The sequence below is a fragment of the Numenius arquata genome, chromosome 3, assembly GCF_964106895.1.
Source record: "Numenius arquata chromosome 3, bNumArq3.hap1.1, whole genome shotgun sequence".
Taxonomy (NCBI): domain Eukaryota; kingdom Metazoa; phylum Chordata; class Aves; order Charadriiformes; family Scolopacidae; genus Numenius; species Numenius arquata.
Window position 1 is genome coordinate 2,676,836 of NC_133578.1, and position 9,994 is coordinate 2,686,829.

At 48.0% G+C, this 9,994-nt stretch overlaps 1 protein-coding gene across 1 annotated transcript; it reads right to left on the reverse strand.

Annotated features, from left to right (window-relative positions):
• Window positions 1-411: 411 nt before the first annotated feature.
• On the reverse strand, window positions 412-9,560 carry LYPD6 (LY6/PLAUR domain containing 6). Its single transcript, XM_074145653.1, has 4 exons — window positions 9,443-9,560; window positions 7,596-7,694; window positions 2,099-2,229; window positions 412-615 (listed from the first exon to the last, which is right to left on the reverse strand). The coding sequence occupies exons 1-4, from the start codon at window positions 9,558-9,560 to the stop codon at window positions 412-414; spliced, it is 552 nt and encodes a 183-aa protein (XP_074001754.1).
• Between the last annotated feature and the right edge of the window lie 434 nt (window positions 9,561-9,994).

The following is a 9,994-nucleotide window of genomic DNA, read 5'->3' on the forward strand; positions in this document are numbered from 1 at the left end:
CAAAGACCTACCGACTACGTGTTATTTACCCTGTGGTCTCCTAAGAGGTTAACGAGACACCGGTGTTAGTGCTGTGATGAATTATAATAAGAAAATGTCAAAAAGTGTAAGCGATGATAATAGCAGCTGGCAGTGATATAGTACTTTTAAATAACATTTCTTCACGGAGAAAAGAGAGGCATTAAGAAAAGTGTGTGTATCAGTCTCGGCTGTGGATTCTGGGAACATTTGCATGAGTTTCTTCAGAAAAAAGTTGAGAAACCAAACAATGGTCTTACCCCCTTCAAATGAGTCTACATCCCAGATTCACTAGTTCATCACTAACAAAAAATAAGGAGGAAAACCAGTCTTTTGGAGACAACTCCAAAGCGCAGGCTCCGCAGGGAGATGTTGAAGGTGTTCTCAGCCACCTCAGCTCTCCGGAGCCACCACGCGTGGCAGCGTCACCCAGTGCTGGGACACCAGCCCCAGCCAGAGGCAGGCGGTGGTGAGCAGGGCAGGATGGGGGAGCCTCTGCGTTTTGTTGAGGGGGGAGAGGGTCGTGAAGACGGCATCTGTAGTGTTCCTTGGCAGGGGCAAGTTGCAGATGCTTCCTTCACAGCAGGAGGTGCAGATCTGAAAGAAAGAGAGTTATAATTTGGTTATTGCCCAGAGAAGCTGTGGCTGCCCCATCCCTGGAGGGGTTCAAGGCCAGGTTGGAGGGGGCTTGGAACAACCTGGTCTGATGGGAGGTGTCCCTGCCCAGGGCAGGGGGTGGCACTGGATGGTCTTCAAAATCTCTTCCAACTCTAACCATTCTTTGATTCTACTTGAAAAATACCGATACCACTGAATAAAGAGGTAGGAAAATAATAAGACATTTGCAAAGAAGCACAGTGGCCAGTCTGATTTTTTTTTCCCCCCTTTCTTTTTTTCCTTTTTTTTCTCCTCCTCCTTTTTTTTTTTTTCAAATCTGTCTACTTGGAAAACAATTTCACATGTACAGGAACAGTACGTTGGCGAGCACAAAGAGGACACATCCATTTTGAAGAGGTTATTGCATTTAGGACAAGAGGAAACGGCCACAAGTTGTGCCAGGGGAGGTTTAGGATGGATATCAGGAAAAATTTTTTCACTGAAAGGGTTATCAAGCCTTGGCAGAGGCTGCCCAGGGAAGTGGTGGAGACACCATCCCTGGAGGAATTTAACAGCCAGGCAGACGTGGTGCTGAGGGACACGGGTTAGTGGTGGCCTTGGCAGTGTCGGGTTGATGGTTGGACTTGATGATCTGAAAGGTCCCTTCCAACCAAGTCGGTTCTACGATTCTATGCTTTTTACCCCAAATAAGTAAACCGATGAAAACCACTGTTGTTTTGTTGAAGTAGAGCGCACAGTTCAGAACTCCAACAAACCAGTATTTATTATTCATAGGGGTTTTTTGGGTGCCTGTCACTTAGTGTGGAGTGATAGACAATCCCATCCCTGTGCCAGGCCAAAGGACATTCTCAGGGTGAGGAAGAGCACGTGACAGTGCCCTGCCAGAGCACACAGGTTAAGAGCATCAAGAGTAAGTGCCCGAGGCCAGGAGAGCATAAAATTCTGTGCAAAACCCAGATGGGGCTGCGGTGTGCCCGGCAGCTCAGCAAGCTCTTTGGTTGTAACCTGTTGGAGAAGTTCAAAAAGGCCGACTGTTGTCCTTCAGAAAAAAGTCTTACTTATACATAACTGTTGGATTCAGATATCAAACGTTTGCTTCAAAGGTTTCGGGGCTTTCACCCATCCTGTTTTGGTAAGAAAACCACGAGACGGTGGGCAAGCATCTGCTGCAGAGCTGGGGGGATCAAGCCTGGAGAAGTTCTGCAGGAAAAGGGAGAAGGGAGTGGTTCGCTCCCCTGAGCTGCTGGCAGGAGGGTTATTTAAAGAGATTATTCTTTTGTTCTGGGAGAGGTTATGCCTTTGTTTCTGTAACAAATGGAAATGAGCTGGAACTCATTAAGAAGAGAAACCTGATTTTTTGACGATGCTCGTTTACCCACTGAACCAGTCAGACTTCTGGCGGAGGCCAGAGGGTTTCTGCACAGTTTTCATATTGAAAAAAAGGGGAATTTTAATGCTATACCTTGTATTCTTCATGCTTTACGTATGTGCATCCTGTAGACAGACAGTCCTCTAATGGTACACAGCGTTTGGTGACGGATACACTCTCTCCGGTAACTTTCATCATGTGTTGGCTAAAGCAGTATCTTGTACCTAGAAAGAAAAATGCATTTACCTGTCAAATTCTAATTTTGTGTTAGTCTAACAAACAGGAAGAAACAGGAAAGAGGTCTTGGATTTTTTTCAAATCTTAGGCTTTAAAAAAAAAATAATTTTGACATATTTATCGCAATACATAAATGTCTCACACCCCCTGAGCTCTGGTTTCAAAGCACTCTGGAACACGGAGACTTATCTCTGATCCTAATGTGGGTCTCTGTGTTACAGCTAAATTTTACAAGAATGGTCTTTAAAAAAGAAAACACTTGCAATACCTGTTTATGTCCAAAGCTAACCTTTGTTTGTATAGGTTTAATTTTTTTTCCTAGCTTCACGCGTAACCATTAATTCTGTAGAATTACCTAAATCATTACACATTGGAGGTGCCTTTCCCTCTATCCTAACAGTGTGCACAAGCTGTTCTCGCTGCTCGTGCTCCGACCCCGGCTCTCCCAAAGCTCCTGCATAGCCCAGGGGAGATCCTTCACCTTCTCTGTCCCTCAGTTTTATCATATATAAAATAATGCCAAAACACCAGCAGGATCATTGGGATGATTTATGTATTCCTCAGTTTCTTAGTCTTTGGGAAAATGCACCATGAAAGGGACTGCGTCCCCGATATTCCCATCGCATCTTCTGCATGCTCCTCCTATGGGCTTCCTCCTCCACAAGGGAGACCATCTTCATTCTCATCCTCCTCTTTTTTTAAGCTACTCCTCTAGTGACACTTGCAAAAAGCACAGAAAAGTCAAAGCAGAGCGACTGACAAATGCTGTGGTTATCCTCAGCCTTGAAGGAATTTGGGTTTATTTCATGCTTTAGTCGTCAGAGGGAAGCTGAAGGCGCTTCCTACCACTCCAAGGTGAAAACACTGGATTTTCAACACAGGAAACATGCCATTAGGTATTTCTTCTCTAAATTATACCTTGCTTCTCATTAAACAACCTTATTATTAATAAAATTGTTGCTTTCATAGGGAGAAAAAAAAAAAAGAAAAGGAGTGTAATTAATTTAAAGTGACTGTTCCTGTTCAGCCCTCATCTCCGATGGGCAAAGCCCCACATACTTCTCATGTTTTAGGCGTTCGGCAGCAGCCCAGCGAGACTGACGACTGAAGACATTATTTATTAGGCAATAAATCCCCTCAGACATCTGGCGTATCTTTGACCCGCTCTTGAGTGCGATATCCACAGCAAACAGACTCAACTTATCACCAGAGGCTGGAGACCCTGGGTGTGCTGTCTTCCTTCAAACCAACCGGGGCTGCCACATGTGGCTTTTGATGGCTTTTCCAGGCTCTCCTGCCCCACGGGGTGAAGATCTCGCAGTTTTACCCCAAGGGGAGCACTCTCTGCATGATGATCATGAGCTTCTCCTGGGACCTTGCCTGGAAGTGCCGTTCCTCAGCAAATCTGGGCGCTCATCGCTTTATTTCTCCTGCGATGGATCTGCCTGTGCAGAGGAGCTTGCCCCTGACAGGTCCCAGATGGACCAAATAAAGCTTCTAGCACCCCATAACTCTTTTGAGGCTGTTTCATTCTTTCTTCCAAGTGTGTTTTTATAAAATATTGTGCAATCAACCTTGGAAATATTTATTTTCCCCCGCACAGAGGGACCTAGCACACCTCTCCTCGTACAGCCACTGCTGCATTGCTGATGGCATCATCTCCTACAAGGCAGGGCTGCAGGTAGGGAGCAAGTCCACAATAAGCAATAAAATCCACCCACTCAGATTAATATTAACTTTTACACTGCATTCCGGTCTGCCCCTCTTCTCAGGGAAGGCCAAGCTCAATCTCTTCTCCCAAGGAACAGGCGATAGGACAAGAGGAAACGGCCTCAAGTTGTGCCAGGGGAGGTTTAGGATGAATATCAGGAAAAATTTCTTCACCAAAAAGGTTGTCAAGCCTTGGAAGAGGCTGCCCAAGGCAGTGGTGGAGTCACCATCCCTGGAGGTATCGAAAAGCCGGGCAGACGTGGTGCTGAGGGACATGGGTTAGTGGGGGTTTGGGCAGTGTTGGGTTGATGGTTGGACTCGATGATCTGAAAGGTCCACCCCCACCAAAACAATTCTATGATTCTATGACAACAGGCACTATGAGAAGTGCCGGGAGAGCCCAGAGCAAAGCAGAGGTGAGGAACACCACCACAGTGGGGGACATTAACTTCTCTGCAGACAGGGAGGCTACTGGCCAGAGGGGTGGAAGAGGGACTCCAGGCTGACCCCGTGAAGAACACAGGCCCAACACTATAAAAAAACTACCAAAAATTACGGATTTAGAGCGGTTCAAATAAGACTTAGAAGCTGGTGCTTCTAAGCACGGTGGTGCCCAAGCCAGGAGCAAGGTGTATGGCCACAGGGTAAGGATGGCTCTCGGTGGTATTGTATCAAAAAAACATGCATTTACGCTTCCTAAATTTTGCAGTTCCAGAGTGTCACTGTCTTTTACATTTTTCTTTCCTCTGGTGGAACTGTCATGCAAAGACTGCATGATGTTCTTCAGCTATGAGTTATCTCCAAACACCTATATACAATAGACAGCCCCAGTCTCAACCTGCTGACCTACAGCAGCATCGCCCAACAGCTGAAATGCATGTTCTCCACGAGGTCCACCTCACGGGGACCATCCTATACCCCTAAAAGGAGCACAAATGAGGAAACCAGCTATTGAAACCAGAAGTCATGGTGCAGACGGACAGCCAGGCTCAGTGTAAGCAAACCAGTCCTGCATGTTGAGACCTAGCAAGGCTGGTCTCCAGAAGGAGAAAGTTGTCTTTTCTGTTTTCAACTGGGTAGGGAAACACTGAGTCTGGTATTTCAAAGGGCCCAGAGTCACACATTGACTTTTGAGGGCCCATTTCCCAACCTGCAGCCTCTAATGGTGCTTTCAGGTGCCACCTGCGGTGGCTGGAACATCACCGTGGTGGTGGTGGCCATCGTGGAGATGATAGCCTGCCCACAGGCTGTACAGAAATAGAGCACTGGGAGCATTTTGAGTGCAGTATTTCCATACAAATTAGATCACTAGCACAGTTTCTGCTTGAGCTGAAGCTAATAAATAACAGAAAACAAGGTTAATGCATGGCAGGGGGCCTGCCTTCTAGGAAATGCTTTTTCTAATCTCTGTTCAATACCGGGAATTGTGTTTTTACTCTCCATTATAATGAATTTTCTTATACACAAAAGGTGGTTCCCTTTAAGTCCTACATTACAGTTAATGAAAATACTTTGTTTTGCTTGGTTTTAATGGCATTCTGTTTAAAAAAAGAAATAAGGCAAATACCAGGATGGAGTATTCTTGTTTTCTTTCATCACTTAACCCAAGGGAAACAGCAAGGGTTCAGATTCAGATCGCTGCAGGGAGGGAGGCAATGCCACAAGTATGTCCCTCTGTCTCCCAGAGATAAAGTAATTAACCAGCAGATAACCCCAGCCCCCAGAGCACGCCTGGGGTCACGCCTCAAACCTGAGGCTGCGTTTCTGTGGCTTCCTTACCCGAACTCAAAAAAAACCAACCCACCACATTTGAAAGTTAAAGCAACAAAGAAAAAAAAGTCATCTTAACAAATGCTTTCCCGTGTGGAAGCATGTTGGAGGCAAAGCTAAGAGATGTCAACCAAAGCCGTGGGTGAGGAGGCACCCGAAGCAACAGCTGATTTCTACAGAGTGGGGAGAAATTATTTTATCAGCTTTGTTTCCACTGCAACAGGGTAAGGATGGAGCGTTTAAGGCACAGTGCCCATCCCCTTCCCCAGTTCCCTGCTCCTCTGAAGCTCAGCGACCGCTGGCTCAGCAGTTACTCCTTCCTGGCTGCCATCGCGCATGGTGTCGGGGCAGCCTAGGCACTAACGAGTCCTGCCTGGGGTAAAACATTACCACATCCCTCCAGTTTCAGGAGATTAGAAGTCCTCTGGGCTGAAGATTAAGGGTAGACTCAGATTTCCAGCCAGCCCCTTCTCATGGCTAAAACCCCATCCTTACTTCATGGACTGTGGGCATTTGTACCAGCAGCAGGAGGGCCGGTGACCGTAACGAGCAGCTCCGGTCTGGATGAACACAGACGTACCAAAGCACAGTTTCCCCTCCCCTAAACAGCCACTAAGTACTAATTTTCCGGACAGGCACATCTTTTTTTGGCCAAGTCATTTCTGCTGGCTGTTACTGAAGGCAGATGGTGGAGTCACGCCTCGCTCCCTGCACAGGAATCTACAGGTAACACTGCCCTTAGTCATTTAAATGCCACCTATTCCTGTCAAAACAGGGAGCGTCCACGAACATCGGTCTCATCTGATGCCAACCGGCCTGATCCCTTTTATCGTTGTTGATGTTGTGCTGATTTGAGCTCAAAGCAAATAAATTCTCGGACAGATAACATGCTCTGACACAGGCTGCACACACAGCTGGTTCCTCCCTGCAGTGCAGGTTATGGTCCTTCTCTTTCCAAAACAAATATTTTCTAAGGGCACTTGTCCCACGACAGACCACAGACATTCCAGATAGATGCTGCACAAGCACTGCTGAGCCTACAGAAAGCACCAGGGGAGCGGTAAGCCCTGGCAGCATCCCTCTGCCCTGGCAGCATCCCTCTCCCTCTCGGCTCCAGCAGCATCCCTCTGCCCCTCTTCCTCCTCAGCATCCCTCTGCCCCCACAGCCCCAGCAGCCATGCATGACGGCTGCCTCCTGCCCATGTGTGGTTTCCACACTGGGGAGGATACAGTCCACGGCCAATCCATGTCCACGGCTTCATCAGGGGCTGTGGACATCTTAATGCTTCTAAGTGTCTCAAAAAGAGAAGCGGTAAGGGAGCGGGAGATCTGAGGATCTCACTGATACCTCTCACTGGTACCTGGGTCTGATACTTGGGTGCCTGTATCCCAAAGCCTTTTCTGAGCTGTTCGAAACTTCAGACTCCAATGGGAGATATGAGCCCAAAATACTGAAAATATCTCAATGCCAGCCAAAAAGAGAGCAGCCTCGGCCGCCCTGAAGCGTGGGCTTGTGCCATGGGGGAGGGAAGCAAACGAAGCGAGAACCGGTCCTGTACCCACCAGTAAGAGAAATACAACCCTTAAATAAACGTCAGCCTGATTTAATTACCAGCTGAGCGAGAGGAGTACGGGGAGTAGATGAAAGTCCTAAACTTCATCCACCGCAAAGAGACAGAAAAGCTTAAAGGATTACTCGTATCGCTTACACATCTCTCTTGTTGGGGAGGCTTACAAGCGGGAGCAGCAAACGCCAGCATCCGAGTAGGAATTCCTTAAGGAATAATGGGGGCTCAGTGCTGGCCCTGCGGTGGGGACAGTGAGCGGTTGTCATAACGTGGTTTAAATTAAACACTTGCGTGTGGCTGGTTACCTCTTGGACAATAGACATCCGGAGCCCATCGGTTGCATTCATAATTATCTGCTGCCTTTTCGCAGGTGAAACATTTAAATCCGTGAGGATACGGTGTGGCTGAAAGGAACAGACAGTGTTCAGTTAAAATGAGCCGATTAATCCGGTTCTGCTACGCTTTTCAGAGGCACACAGCAGCATTTGTTCTCTTTAGACATGTCTTTCTACAAGTACGCCTGTCCACTTCATCAAGTTGGGCCTGGTTTGTAAAAATCCCGTCACCAAGAGCAACGTGGGAAAGGCACAGGTACAATTAGGACTCAGTTCAGCCGTGTTTACCGGGCAAAAGTACCCGCTGCTGACTTCAAAGGGAGTTAATGTGAGCAAGGAGTGCTTTTTCTCTCCATATCAGAGCTCACATCCAATACTCCTACTTTATCAGGGCTGATAACAAAATATCAGATGGATTAAAATACTTCTGGAAACCATCCCACCGAGGAAAGGAGCTACCCCTTTTGAAGGCAGGCTGATGTCCCCAAAGGAAAGAAAAATCAATTTGCTGAATCTCCAGTTTTTAACAGCAGACTCTATCCTAATTTATCTCGCCAAACGAAGAGCGTGACTTCTTAAGTGGTCTCCTGGCAGGGCTTCTGTAGCACATTCAATACATCTCCAAGATGCTGCCACCTTCTCAGAAGCCAAACGGGTCACGTTTATCTCTGTGGGGTGCAGTAAGCTGAACCTCCACAGACTCACAGGCCACGTCTCACCTCTCCCTTCTCTTCACTTCCTTCCCTTGCCCACCGGCTCTGGGCCAGACCCCGTCCAGGCAGGAGAGGTGAAGCAAGAGGCATTCGCTGCTTGTTTCCCCAGGTTCTTCTGGTTAAGGACCAATGAGTCACCTGGCAGCATCTCTGGTGGGGCTGGTGCTGCCCTCAAGGAACAGTGTGGGGTGAGACAACACAACAGCCCTAATAAATTCATAGAATCACAGAATGGTTTGGGTTGGAAGGGACCTTAAAGAACATCTAGTTACAACTGCCCTGCCCTGGGCAGGGACACCTCCCACCAGACCAGGTTGCTCCAAGCCCCCTCCAACCTGGCCTTGAACCCCTCCAGGGATGGGGCAGCCACAGCTTCTTGGGGCAACCTGGGCCAGGCTCTCACCACCCTCACAGCAAAGAATTTCTTCCTAATATCTATATTCTATATTTCTTCCTAATACCTATATTCACCCTGGACCACTTGCAGGTCATGGTTACAGCATAAACCAGGAATTTGATCTTGCTTGTAACAAACATAAATTTTTCAGTCAAATTTGGAAAGGCAGGGAGTTTTCTCTGGGAGCAGATGGCAGGCACGGCTCCCTTCCTCTAGAATTAAGTAAGTTTGTATCTGACAAAGCGAACAGACTCATGAAAGTCCACGGGAGATCTGAAGAGGCACAACTTTGCTATAGGGTTTCTTCAGGGAGTTACTGAAAAAATCAGGAGCAGTTGGTGCCGTGGCTGCAAATGGTCACGTTTGGCCCTTGCTCACAGCTATCGATGTGCTTGGGCAAACGGCGTGGCTGCCGGACTTGGTCTTACAGCCACAGAAGTAATCAAGGAGGAGAAAATAGCAAACAAAACACCCCTGACACACTCAGCCACCGTCTGTAACCCTTTCTGTCCTTTAATCCCTTTGGGAAGCAGCATCATGAGATGATCTCATCATGAGACGATCTCCAGAGGTCCCTTCCAACCCCTATCATTCTGTATTGTGAATATTTATTAAACCTTTGCTCGGCTCTGAGCTCAGCCCCGATGTTTCCACAGCCTTAAGACACATTCGCGCCCCATCCTTACCCCCGTGCAAAGGTGGCTTACTGGAAGGGTGGAGGTAGACAATGTCCTTGACAGTGAAGTCCCGGGGCTGGGTGGCTGGCAGGAGGGTGGCCAGCAGGCAGAGCAGCAGCACCCACGCCGGCGTGGGCTGTGAGGCCATCACCTGGTGAGGACGTACTCATGCGGCGGCCGAAAAACCCCACCTGGGTGAGAACAGAGAACAAGGATGAGAAGAGGAAACCCACCAGAAGCCCAGCCACCACCTCTGCCCACAGCAACCCAACCTCTCCAGGAGCCCAGCCACCACCTCCACCCAACCTCACCAAAGCCATGATGGTCCCATGAACCTTTGGCATACCTCCCATGGGGAGACGCAACCGTGTGGCTACTTTGTCTTGGCTTCAGTGACATCTCTGGCACTGGCAGGGAAAAGGACTGAGGCAAACCCTCCCCCAAACCAGAAGCTCCACTTCCTACATATCTTAGGAAAGCCTAGGAGCTGCAGGTTCTCTCTACTTTCAGCTGTTAATAACATAAAGTGACTATTGCATTTTCCTCATCCATGCTCCAAAGGGTCTAATTCCCCCTGTGACA